General features: G+C 45.8%; 1 protein-coding gene and 1 long non-coding RNA gene across 4 annotated transcripts in view; one reads left to right on the top strand and one right to left on the bottom strand.

The window, feature by feature from the left end:
* LOC128848538 (fatty acyl-CoA hydrolase precursor, medium chain-like) overlaps window positions 1-1,831 on the bottom strand; it is a 21,518-nt gene extending 19,687 nt beyond the window's left edge. The window contains exons 1-2 of the mRNA XM_054048499.1: window positions 1,724-1,831; window positions 1,504-1,615 (exon numbers count right to left, since the gene is read on the bottom strand). Coding sequence (XP_053904474.1) covers window positions 1,504-1,576 — 73 coding nt within the window. The 5' untranslated portion in view covers window positions 1,577-1,615; window positions 1,724-1,831. The remainder of the gene's footprint in view (window positions 1-1,503; window positions 1,616-1,723) is intronic.
* Window positions 842-13,438, top strand: LOC128848540 (uncharacterized). 3 transcript variants are annotated; one of them, XR_008447061.1, is made up of 3 exons: window positions 842-1,084; window positions 8,557-8,841; window positions 12,034-13,438. It is a non-coding gene; the product is annotated as an uncharacterized LOC128848540 (long non-coding RNA). The 3 variants fall into 3 exon arrangements; XR_008447062.1 differs by lacking the exon at window positions 842-1,084 and adding an exon at window positions 5,043-5,095; XR_008447060.1 differs by lacking the exon at window positions 842-1,084 and having other exon boundaries at window positions 8,420-8,841.

The following is a 13,438-nucleotide window of genomic DNA, read 5'->3' as shown; positions in this document are numbered from 1 at the left end:
GGTAGGCAAGCTATGGCACGCGAGGTGATTTTCAGTGGCACTCACACTGCCCGGATCCTGGCCACCGGTCCGGGGGGCTCTGCATTTTAATTTAATTTTAAATGAAGCTTCTTAAACATTGTAAAATCCTTATTTACTTTACATACAACAATAGTTTAGTTATATATTATAGACTTATAGAAAGAGATCTTCTAAAAACGTTAAGATGTCATTGTCACGCGAAACCTTAAATTAGAGTGAATAAATGAAGACTTGGCACAACACTTCTGAAAGGTTGTCTACCCCTGGTCTAAACCAAGAGAATGCAAATGTCAATGCTGTATTGCACTGACCAAACAGACTTCTGCTTTTAACTGTGCACATAGGGTCAGATTCATTTCCAACACAACTTCAGGAAGATCCTGCCCGCACTACAAGTAGAATCACTCCTGGGAATTCAGTCACAGCACTGCTTACCCCTAGTTACTATTGCTAACATGGTGTTGTGCAGAGTGGACTTTCATAACCTGCAATCAGACCAGGCTTGCAGTACAAAGAGCCCCTGGTTGTGTTATTGTTCCTCCTGCTGCATCCATGCCAGCTGCCTCTGGCACAAGTGAGGGGAAAAGAACTTTCTGAGCCCTATGAAAAAGTGCTCAGGATCTGATCCAGATGCAACTGAAGTCCAGGTTCTTTGGGAAGGGAATGTAGCTCACTGTTTAGAAGGCTGTGTGTCAGGGCTGGCTCCAGGCACCAGCTGAGCAAGCTGGTGCTTGGGGCGGCAGACTGTTCGAGGCGGCATTCTGCCCAATCCTAGGGCAGCACGGCCGTTTTTTATTTTTTTTGTTTGTTCCGCTCCAGCCGCCCTGTAGGGGGCAGCGGCTCGGAGGATCGGAGTGCCCTGCAGGGCAGTCCTCTTCCTTCCCTCCCCGCTGGAGCGGAGCCCTCACGGCAGGCAGCAGGAGGCGGCGCAGCGGGAAGGGTCGCGTGGCAGCGCCCCTGCTGTCACCCTGGCCGCCCCTTTCTCTCTCTCTCCCGCCCGCTCCCTCCTCCTCCCCTCCCCCCCAGCCGGTCCCCCTGCACCCGCGCTCCGGCCACGCCGCAGGTTTGTTGTTTTTTTTTTTTGCTTGGGGCGGCCAATAAGCCAGAGCCGGCCCTGCTCTGTGTAAATCTGTAGCACTAAATAAGTATTTTTATTGCTGTTGAAGTAATACTAGTTAATGAATATTAACGCAGCTGTACCTGTTCCACTAAGGGGAGTGCCCTTCACAATCACATGGGAGTAATGCAGACACTATAAGAACTAAACTTGCAACAAACAGGCACATGCCTGAAAACAGGAAAATGAAAAGCATTTAAGAACCCTCTGATATTCAGACTATCATATTTCTTCCAAACAATGTATGAGTGCCCAGCTCCTGTGTTAAAACAACACACACATTCCATGCTGCTCCCAACTCACCATACTTCAATTTTTCTGTTCCCCCAGGAGAAGCAATAGTGTAAAATATTTTAAAATCTTACCATTAACTGTAAGGGTTGTGAACCAGGCTGCAAAAATCAGGGACAGCAGCAAGATATTCTCACCAGTTGACATTTTGCAGGGTGCTCCTGTAGTCAGGGGGCCAGTTCCGTGCTTTAAATAGTCAGTAAAGCATAAAGGTTACATAAGAGTAACATCCAACATCTTACATAATTTCAGACATGGCTCATTTGCTGTTCAAAGTACACTGAAGTCACTAACCAGTAGCACTTTGGGACTGTCCTGAAATAATGGCTTCACCTTCTTTGACAGTTAAGAAAGAATTTGCTTAGATTATAAACTCAAACATTACAGTATAACAAGGCGTGACATTCTGTAGACTGCCTGGATCATTTAACCCTATACAGGGATTAAGCAGCAAATTGGGTGGGATGTTTTGCTTAAAAACTGGTAGTTATAACAGTCAAAAAAATGTCTGATGGAACAGTTTTCCATTAGAAAATTCTGATTCAACTAAATCAAAACATTTTGCAGGGATGTATCAATTTCATTTAAAATTTCAGTGGGAAATTATTGAAATGTTTTGTTTTATTGTCTAAAAGTATAGCCAATCATTCATTATTAAGAATGTTTTAGAGACCAACTAATTAAACGTAGCCAATTTTTTTGTCTAGAGACCAACCAGTACAATACAAAAAAGAGACATATGTACCCTCTTTCCAGAAAGCATGTTTTATTTTGTAATATGTTCACCACACAGAAGGTGTGCTTCCAAATACGCCCCCCCATACCACTTATATTTATAGCACAGTTGCTTACAAGTTAGAAAGCACTTTATATATCACCTAAGAATACTTGAATATTGTTTCCCATGCTGGTTGCCCCATCTCATAACGGATATAATGGAACTGGAAAAGGTTCAGAGAAGGGCAACATAGATGATTAAGGGTATGGAACAACTTCCATACAAGGAGAGACTACAAAGATTAGGGTTGTTCAACTTAGAAAAGAACTGATTAAGGGGCGGGGGAATATGATAAAGGTCTATAATATTATGGATGATGTGAAAAAAATGACTAGATAAGTGTCATTTCCCCTTTCACACAATACAAAAATCAGAGGTTACCCAATTAAATTAATAGACATCAGGTTTAATACAAACAAAAGAAAGTACTTTTTACCCAATGCACAATTCTCCTGGGAACTCTTTGCCATGGGAAATTGGGATGGCCGAAAGTATAACTGGGTTCAAAAGAGAACTGGATAAGCTCGTGGAGGACAGGTCCATCAATGGCTATTAGCCAAGATGGTCAGGGACACAACCCTAAACCTCTACTACCAGAAGCAGGGAGTGGAAGACAGAGGTGACTCATTCCATAGTTGCCTTATTCTGTACATTCCTCACAAAGCGCTGTATGGGCCAATGTTTGAGACAGAGTACTGGGCAAGATGGACCAGGGGCTATCCAATATGGCAGCTCTTATGATCTTATGGTCCAAGAGCCAACCCACCAATTTGTACCAGTTCCTTAACTTGTTTCATTATCTCTGTTTTGGCTACTACATTTTAAACCAGTTGCTTGGGAAGGTACCTGTATCAGGACATAGAACAAATGTATCTTGCCTTTGACAAGCTTTATATTCGCTAATGCCAAAAACTACAATTAACTTTGCAGAATTTTGTGGGATAAATAAGTGAGCAAAGTGGACAGAGTTGTGGGAAGAACATAATATAATTCGGTAAACATAACTGCCCATATAATGGTTATAATACAATATTAATATGGTAAGCCCTATGCCTAACATATGTATTGGCTAACCGTTTCAACTTTATCATTTTGACTTATGTTATATTGTATTATAATTTATAATATACAGTAGACTCTCAGAGTTCTGAACACCAGAGTTACGAACTGACCAGTTACCCACACATCTCATTTGGAACCGGAAGTACACAATTGGGCAGCAGCAGACACAAATAAAGGTAAATGCAGTAGAGTACTGTGTTAAACAAACTACTAAAAAACTAAAGGGCAAGCAGTAACTCTGAGGTTCCACTGTAACATAAAGGTCAAAACTGACATATATTCTGAGCCATCATATAATGTAACATAAAAATTAAAACAATAAAATAGAAACAACTTTTTACCCTATCAACACAATACATTTTGATAAGATTGTAACAAAATATTTTGGTGTATTCTGTAACATTTCCTTGTGCGGATGAGATTTAGTTCCCATGGTTATGCTCACAGAAACAAACCACCAACCTCTGCAAAGCTGCTGGCCCCAAATTATGGGGCTAGTCAAGCTATGCTCAGCATAGGACTTAGACTAGAGGATGAAGGGGAAGGGCCAGGGGCACAAAGGTGGTTATATGGCACTTTTGCAGGCTCTGATTTCTAGGTTTGTCATGGTCCAGTTCAGCCCCTACCATATCTTAGAGTAACTTCAGGCAGGAGCGGCGCCAGGATTTTTGCCGCCCTAGGCAGCAGCGCTCCTCCTCTGAGCATTCGGTGGTGGGGGGTCCTTCCGCTCCGCATCTTTGGGGCACTTCGGCGGTGGGTCCCGGAGCGAGTGAAGGACTCGCCGCCAACCTTCCACCAAAGACCCGGAGCGGAAGAACCTCCCGCCACCGAATTTCCGCCAAGGGCAACAATATGTTGCCCCCCCAAATCCTGCTGCCTTAGGCGACCACCTAGGGTCGCCTAGTGGAAGCACCGGCCCTGACTTCAGGGCTCCTTTAACTTCTGTTGGCTGGACACAGTCCCCTATGGGGAGTTATGCTGGCAGCGGTTGCAGAAACACAGCACTCTGTTACACATCTAGCCTGTGCATATAGAGGCCACTTTCTTATTAGTTCATATATGAATAATAAATATACAATATAAAATGTGCCTCTTATATAGCATTGGTATTGGTGACAGGCATTTTTTTGTGCAAGATGGGTCAGTCCTGGCTGGATGGGAGCCCAAGCTGTTGCCACATGTGTGGGAATGGAATAGGGGCCATGACCCACTTATTTCCTGATGCTTCTGTAAAGGTACATGGGGGGCCTAGGATGGTGAGGGTTAGAGAAGAGCTCTCCCAGCCATGACCAGGCAGGACAGCTGCCAGCTGTACAGTTATGTTAAGGGAAACAGCCTTTCTTCTCCCCATTGTCCCCAGCCAGGGCCGGCTCTGCCGAAGCAAAAAAAAAAAAAAAAAAAAAGGTGCCTGAACTGTGCCACCCCAAGAATGGATGGAATGCCACCTCTTAGCATGTGCTGCCCCAGGCATGTACTTCCTACGCTGGTGCCTGGAGCCAGCCCTGTCCCCAGCTCCTTCTGCTTGCACCCTGTCATAACTATAAAGGGAAGGGTAATAGCTGTCCTGTGTACAGTACTATAAATCCCTCCTGGCCAGAGACTCCAAAATCCTTTTCCCTGTAAAGGGTTAAGAAGCTCAGGTAACCTGGCTGGCATCTGACCTAAAGGACCAATAAGGGGACAAGATACTTTCAAATCTTGGGGGGGGAAGGCTTTTGTTTGTGTTCTTTGTTTGGGAGTGTGTTCGTTCTCGGGGACTGAGAGGGACCAGACATCAATCCAGGTTCTCCACATCTTTCTAAGCAAGTCTCTCCTATTTCAAACTTGTAAGTAAATAGCCAGGCAAGGCGTGTTAGTTTTCCTTTGTTTTCTCAACTTGTAAATGTACCTTTTACTAGAGTGTTTCTCTTTGTTTGCTGTACTTTGAACCTGAGACTAGAGGGGAGTCCTCTGAGCTCTTTAAGTTTGATTACCCTGTAAGGTTGATTTCCATACTGATTTTACAGAGATGATTTTTACCTTTTTCTTTAATTAAAAACCTTCTTTTTAAGAACCTGATTGATTTTTTCCTTGTTTTAGATCCAAAGGGGTTTTGGATCTTGATTCACCAGGAGTTGGTGGGAGGAAGGAGGGGAATGGTTAATTTCCCCTTGTTTTAAATCCAAGGGGTTGGATTTGTTTTCACCAGGGATTTGGTGAAGGTTTTTCAAGGTTTCCCAGGGAGGGAATCCATTGAAAATGGTGGCAGCCGAACCAGAGCTAAGCTGGTAATTAAGCTTAGAAGTTTTTATGCAGGCCCCTACATTTGTACCCTAAAGTTCAAAGTGGGGAAAGTATTTCTAACCTGACACACCCCCTAGCACAGCCATAAGTTGCTGCTTCTGGTGTTTTATCCTGTTCAGGCTCCTGAATGAGAGGCGAGCAGCGAAGCCAGGTAGGAAAGGCAGATCAGGTTGTGCAGGAGACCCCCTTACAGATGGCCATAGCACACTTTAAGTTGACAGAACATGCAGTCAGAAAGCAAGATGTTTCCATTTTCTTTACTTGGCTCCTAACAAATAAATCAGGCATAACTTTCAGCCGTACTAGCTGGCTGTATTCAGGGGGATGTGTGTTGGGGGGAGGAGGGGGGAGAAGAGGTCACATTCATATTTGTTAAAAGTCCCTGTCATCCTTTGCAGTGTTTTGTGATCTCATGAGGACTGGGGTGCATGGGGCCATCTTATTGATGGCTAAGTACGAATTTCCTCCTGGAATATTTAGTATTTGCATAGCTAATACTGGTTTCTAAAATGTAGACATATATAAACAATGTTGCATCAAGAGCTGGGTGAGCGAGAGCAGTATTGGGCAAATGGCTTGAAAATTTTGCACTATTGCTGATCAAATATTATGCAAGCAGCTGTGGTCAGATCTCATCTCTGAGGTGTTTGTGACTTTTTTTTTTTTAATGGAGATATCCTAGCTCCTAGAACTGGAAGGGACCTTGAAAGGCCATGAAGTCCAGCCCCCTGCCTTCACTAGCAGGACCAAGTACTGATTTTGCCCCAGATCCCTAGGTGGCCCCCTCAAGGATTGAGCTCACAACCCTCAGTTTAGCAAACCAATACTCAAACCACTGCGCTATCCCCCCCCCCCCCCAAGTTCACTCTGAGGTTATTAGATTGACTGATATAATGGGAGTAAAGGACGCTCAGCACTTTACAGAGTTGGGCTTTGAGTAAACATTCAACATAGTTTAGACTATTCCAGTCCAATAAGTGTATTATTAGAGAAATAACGGCGGTGAGGGGGAGAAGGGAGAAAGCATCGTGACAATTTCCTTTGCATTAATGCTGGCAGCACATTCCACCAACTAAGAGCTGCTTTTAGTTTGTTTAGTAGTTTTCAGTAGCTCATTTTGGGGGTGTACAATAATTCCATGATATCAAAAACCCTCTTAAGACCATAGACCAGTGAAATCAACAGTTGCTTCTGGCTTAGATTTTGTACTCCAAGATAGCCTTTCCCCCTCACTAATTGTTGTGGCAGTGATTCAACAGGCCTTAGCTCCAAAAGATCATTCATTCTGGAGCATTGATGTCAAAAGATAATATTCTATTTCCCAGGGCGGCCTGTCCATAAATGATTTGACTTCATGCACCTGTGTTTATTTAAGTGGGCCGTTTCTTTCAGTACACTAGGAGAAGTAGCTTCAGGTATTTTGAGAAGTTGGCAAACTGCTCTGAGTATCTTTTGCCTTTCCCTAGATGGAGTGGACTGATCCAGTGAGATTCCTCCTACATTTAATAATTTAAAGGCCCAGTTTTCAAACATGAGTGCCCTGGAGTTCATGGCTTAAGTCAGTATTTAGCTTCAAGTGCTGGTTCAGAAGCCAAAGGCCCCCCCAGTTCAGCCAGGCACTTCAGCACATGTATAAAATTACATATGGAACTAGTCCCATGGATTACGCACCTACTCATATTCGTGCTGAATTGCGCCCTTACCCCACTGTTGCTCAGGCTCATTTAGATTTGCTGATTCATGTATTTTCCCAAACGTTCTTACAAAGGTTAGTATGCGTGGTACATTTTTAGAATGGAAAAACATTGTAGATTTGAACTTTTGGAAAATAATATTTTTGCATAATAGCTCAGTTAAAGCAGATTTTTATGGTTATGTACACTCTCTCCTTGAGAGTTTTATTCCTCAGGCTTTCGGAGAGGAGTCTTGCTGACTTTGACAGTGGTGAAAATTATAAAGTTGCATATCAAGAAAACAGAGGGGTGATGTCCTTTTCTACTATTTCTGGATGGCTGGCTGTATTGGCAAATAGACTGAACAGAGACGGTTGCCTTGAGTAGCAGTAATAAATCAAGTTGCTATACAAGGCTATGATGGCACACGGAAAATATGTAGAAGTTAGAAATACTTTCTGCTGGCAGAGACTTTAGTTTATGTGTTGTTAGATTAGAGACTGTAAATAAACCTCAATGAATAATTCTTCTTTCATTTAAATGTCTCAAGTTCTGAAAGAGTTTTAGATTTTCAGTCGTCAGCTTTTCTATTTTTTCTGGGATTGCATGCATCTATTACTGTTTCAAAGTAGTGTCCAGAGGTCCCAATGGAGACATGAGCCACATTGGGGTGTACAATAAGGTTGATTTTATAGGGCAACTGTTCTCATTTACTTTACACAACCCGTCTTGAGGGTCCTTCACCGAGTGCTATACAGTAAAGGTGGCCTCACATAGACCTGCACAGGGTTGGTGTCACTAGGCGTAACCCTAGGTAACTCGGGAGGGTGGAAGGCCACTAAGTGTCAATGAAGCCTTCCTGCACTAGGCCTGTATGAACCAAACTTCTTCCATGTTTAAACTCTAATCAACCTCAAAAGCCAGGTGCAATTGGAATATGTAAGCAACCAGTTATCTGTGTGCAACCCCCTGCTCACACCGGTATCAAGCGGTAATAATGAGGCCTGCATGTTTCTGGCTGAAGGGAAAAAGGACAAGATAATGGTTTAAAGAAGTTACCAACAAGCTAGGCTTATAGCTGCCAAGAATGACTTAACTGCTTAAATGTAATCGTTATTTGCTTAGTAACTGTTACCAGGGAAGGGAGGGGTAGAGGGGGAGGAAGGGAGGGGAAGGGGGGGAGTGAGGCTTAACTGCAAAATGTATAAAAGAAGAAAAACTGTTCCTGTTAGTGTGCTTGATTTGAGACTTGCCAGTCTCCTTGCACTGCTTTGGGATCCCAAATAAACTTTGTTTGTTTCTCCACCCCTGGTGTGTTTATTGGCGCTAAGCACACCGGGCAACGAACCCCGCTGTTGCTGTCCTCAGGCATTCTGTGCTGGCAACAGTCTTGGCGTCCCTGGGTGGGCTTGAGGCTGAAATTTAGCCTTGCCCGGACCCCTCTCGGAGGTCGACAGATTGCGGCGGCGACCGACGCCCAGCGCGCACTGGTGACTTTACTGGGAGCCTCGGCGGAGACGTGGTTTGGTCGACCCCAGAGGGCACAACAGTGCAACGCACTCGAGCAGTGGAGAAACAGCTGCGGGCGATGGTGGGGAACCGGTCCCGTGGATAAGGTAGGAACAGTCCAGTGGGGACTTTACCTGTTTTGACCTGGGGACGCCCAGTGTCTCCCTATGGGACAGGGACAGAGTACTGCAGGCAGGGCAAGGTGTACACCCTTAGAATGCATTCTAGCAAATTGGAAAGTGTTTGGCGCAAATCCATAACTAAAAGTAGATTAAAAAGGTTCTGTACAGTAGACTGGTCTCAATATCAGCTAGAGGACCAGGAAAGGTGGCCACCAGAAGGATCACTTAATTATAACACGATCCTTCAATTACTTCTGTTTTGTCAGCAAACGGGTAAATGGAATGAACATATGTATGTACAGTTGTTTATGTTGCTAAGAGATAGGTCAGATATTTTGCAAAAGTGTAATTTGACTCCGACAGGTTCGGTAGTAGCTACTGTTAGTCCCCAGACCACCCCACCCCCCCACAGCTGTAATGGCAGGTCCGGTGTCCCCTTCGGCTATCACACCCCCACCATATAAAGACAAGGTGTCTCAGGTCCCAGAGATTGCCCCCTCGGTGGAATTTTATCCGTTGATCACTGAGACCATGGTGTCCAGACATGGCTCAGATAGGAATTAGGCCAGTACTATGCAGGTTTATGCCCATGTGCCTTTTAACCCAGTGGACCTAGCAGCCTTTAAGGCACAGGCAAGCGAATTCGCTACGAACCCAAGCAAGTTTATCTCGGTCTTTGAAGGGTGCCTGGCTAGCTGTAAGCCTGACTGGGATGATTGTAATGTCCTTATGCGGACCCTGCTGTCTGAGGTGGAGCGTAATCAGGTTGTGTCTATTTAAAAGGAAAAGAGGCAAGTGAAAATGATGGTTGCAGCAGTACAGTCCGGTGGCAGGGGAAATTCCAGGAAGGTGGAAGGGGCCGGGGAATGAAAGGACGTGGACGTGGGCGCCCTGGCTCACAGGAAAGGCGTCTGGGTCGCAACCAGTGTGCCATATGCCGGAAGGAGGGACATTGAAAAAATGAGTGCCCCAAAAGGGAAGGTACCCCTATGATGGCAGCGAAGAAAAGAATAGGGGTGTCAGGGGAGACGGACTATCCCACCCCCGGAACCCCGAGTAAAAATGCGGGTGGGAGATTCAGACATAGACTTTTTAATAGACTCTGGAGCTGCACAAACCGCTGTAAACCAACCCCTGCAGCTGCCTGTGTCAGAGTCCCTCACTGTGGTGGGTGCCACAGGGAAAGGAACCAAGTGCCCAGTATATCCCCCAGCGGAATGTGCTTTGGGAAACAGAACTCTATCTCACCAACTGGTTTACCTCCCCCATTGTCCAACACTTCTACTAGGACGGGACCTGCTTTGTCACTTAGGAGCCACCCTGCATTTCACCCAAGATGAAATAACCCTCACCTTACCCCCAGAGAATGCCTGGATAATGACCCTTGCAATTGAGCCCTCAGCCATGCAAGCCTCAGAGTGGAGCCAGTGGGAGGACAAAAGGAGGGTTAAAAAGCAGCTTTACTGGACAGTATTGGCCCAGGGGTTTAAAAATTCCCCCACCCTTTTCGGCCAGGCCCTGGCCAGAGACTTGGAGGAGTGGGACAATGAGGACAGGGTCCTCCTTCTGCTATTTGTGGATGACTTGTTAATTGCTGCTGTGGGTCTCACCCCTTGCCTTAAAGCCACTGTGAGTCTCCTGAACTTTGTTGGACTCCTCAAAAGTGGGTGTGCTCGTCCTGGTTTGTTGCTCCAAAGCTCTGTGTAGAAGTTATTTTACTGGAAGGGTGTATAATGGCAATGTGTATGTGTTCATTGTTGGGAAAAGGTGTATGAGGGAAGAGTGGAAGTTTCCTTTGTAAGTTAAAAGAAGCCAAGAAGGAGAGCAGGAAAAAGAACAGAACAAGTTAACTGAGGAAAAAAATATAGCTAGCAAGCTCAGTCCAAAGATAAGATGCTGGCCCCATCCAAGGGCATTGTTCACAGCTAAGACTTGGCTGACAACCAAGAAAAGGGGGGGCCTGAATGTGCCCAAGCAATTATGAGATCTGCAAAACACTGCCAGGCATTAATGAAATGTGTTAGGTTTCTTTTCTCATAGATAAAAGAAGTGCTAACCAAAGACCCTAGCAGCCCTGCCATTCATTGAAACAAGGAGACTGAGTCTACGTAAAGTCCATCAACAAAAAACTGCTTTGGCTCCACACTGGAAAGGCCCTTTACAAGTCCTGTTAACCACCAACACCGCTGTGAAGTGCTAAGGACTGCCCACCTGAACCCAGGCTTCTCACTGTAAAAAGACCCCTCCACCTCGGGAGGACTCTCCGACTGAGAAGCCTATTTAAAGACAGGGTGATGTGCTAGTAACCTCTCCCCTGTATGATGCTGAACCACACTGTTTTAGGAAAAGAGAAAAAGGAACACTTGCTTCATTGAAACCACAAAGTCCAGGAATTCCTGACTACAAAAGACATTAAGAACTGACCCTGGTGAAGAAACAAAGAATTATACATTGGCAGGGAGGCTCTTACCCAGCTTATGAATAAATATTTTCCAACCTCTGGACTTAGACCCCTGGCCTCCCAGGTACAGGCTGTCTAGTCTGCCAAAAGAACAACCCTTGACCAGGAGTGTCAGTGCCACCAGCCACTCTAAAACCTACCCTAGGCCCGGGGCTGGTTTGGCAAATAAACTTCACTAAGTTCCCCCAGACCCAAGGATTCAAATACCTTTTCGCCTTGGTGGATCGATTCAGCGGATGGCCTGAAGCCTTCCCATGCCGTAACAACACTGCCAAAACGGTGGCTCTGAAATTTGTCAAGGAGATCATTCCCCACTTCGGACTCCCCCAGTGGATGGAATCTGACAACGGAACACACTTCACATCCCAAGTTGTTCAAAAGATATCAGATGCTCTGCAAATCCCCTGGAAGTTCCACACTCCATGGCGACCGCAGGCCAGTGGAGTAGTGGAACGCACAAATCAAACACTTAAGCGGCACCTCTCAAAGGTCTGCCAAGAGGCTTCCCTTAAGTGGCCTGTTGCCTTACCCCTTGTTTTACTCCGCATTCGCGCTCTCCCAAAGGGCAGGTTAGGGCTCAGTCCCTTCGAGATTATGTTTGAAAGAGCATGGCCTATGAACGGTACACCGGTTCTGGCAGGGAAGTGGGAAATGGGGTGTGGCTTTTTATCTCAGTATATGTGCTCTCTGTCTGCTGTTCTCTGTTCTCTCCACAGGTATACCAGAGATTTGCAGCCTCTCCCGCTGGATGCCCCTGTCCACTCCTTGCAGCCAGGCGATTCCGTTCTCGTTCGGACCTGGAAGGATGAGCCTCTCCAAGAGAAGTGGAAGGGACCCCACACCGTCCTGCTGGTCTCCCACACAGCAGCAAAGGTCGAGGGACACAAGAACTGGATTCGTCACTTCCATCTGAAGGCAGTGCCTGCTCCTGAACGGTGGACTATCCAGCCTACGGAAAAGGACTACCAGCGACAACCTGGGACTTAAACTGTTATTCAAAAAAACCAATAAGATCTGCTGGGAATGCCCTGTGGTCTCTTTGGACAGTCGCAGCGCACTCCCCGCGAAAACTCTAAGCGTTGGTTGTGTTTACTCTCACAGGGCCGGTCTAACCTGGTTTTCAATTCCCTTTGAAGTTGGTTGCCCGACCTAGGAGGACTGGGGGGTGGCCTTGGGCGTCTCCTCTTCACAGGTGTGGTACTGTGCCTGGTCACCCTCCTCCTGATTGCTTGTTTTAAGATGCTCCTCCGTAAGCTTTGTGCCCCCCCCCCGTTCCTCAAAAATCCCAGCATACCCTCTCATTGAAAACCCCAGCTTCATAGCACTTAATCATATCTTGTCCACAGAATATGAGAAAACTCAGCCAAAGGCTTGTTGAGTATTCTCAAAGGGGGGAGTTGTTGGTGTCACTAGACATAACCCTAGGTAACTCGGGAGGGTGGAAGGCCACTAAGTGTCAATGAAGCCTTCCTGCACTAGGCCTATATGAACCAAACTTCTTCCATGTTTAAACTCTAATCAACCTCAAAAGCCAGGTGCAATTGGAATATGTAAGCAACCAGTTATCTGTGTGCAACCCCCTGCTCACACCGGTATCAAGTGGTAATAATGAGGCCTGCATGGCGCTAAGCACACCAGGCAACGAACCCCGCTGTTGCTGTCCTCGGGCATTCTGTGCCGGCAACAACAGTATATAACAAAATCCTCCACCTCAATTTTGCACAGCTGAATAAGGGCATCTCATGGTACCAATCCCTGCACTCACATTTCAATACAGTGGCAGAAAGGGAGCAGAAAGGAGAGAAGAGGGGTGTTGATTTCCCCCACGCTGCACTGGACCCAAGAGCAGGATTGGTGAGCCAAGAGGAGCAATCTGCTCCATCTTAATGCATGGAGCAGACTGTGCAGGTCCGGTGTGTCACATGCAGCCTAGGAAAAATTGTGCTTCAGTCTAGCCTTGCACAGCTTAGTGCAAAAGAGCAAATTAGTGGAACAACTTAGCAGAAACAACATACAGTCAAGCAAGTCTTTGCTCCGAATGCATATTTGTAATGTGAAAAGGTGAACAAAAACATAAAAGAAAATGAAATAAAATGCCCCCAAGGTGGGGGTCCAACCATT

The sequence above is a fragment of the Malaclemys terrapin genome, chromosome 14 (assembly GCF_027887155.1).
Source record: "Malaclemys terrapin pileata isolate rMalTer1 chromosome 14, rMalTer1.hap1, whole genome shotgun sequence".
NCBI classification, from domain to species: domain Eukaryota; kingdom Metazoa; phylum Chordata; order Testudines; family Emydidae; genus Malaclemys; species Malaclemys terrapin.
The sequence above is the reverse complement of the archived record's forward strand: the minus strand, read 5'-3'. Positions and strand labels throughout refer to the sequence as shown.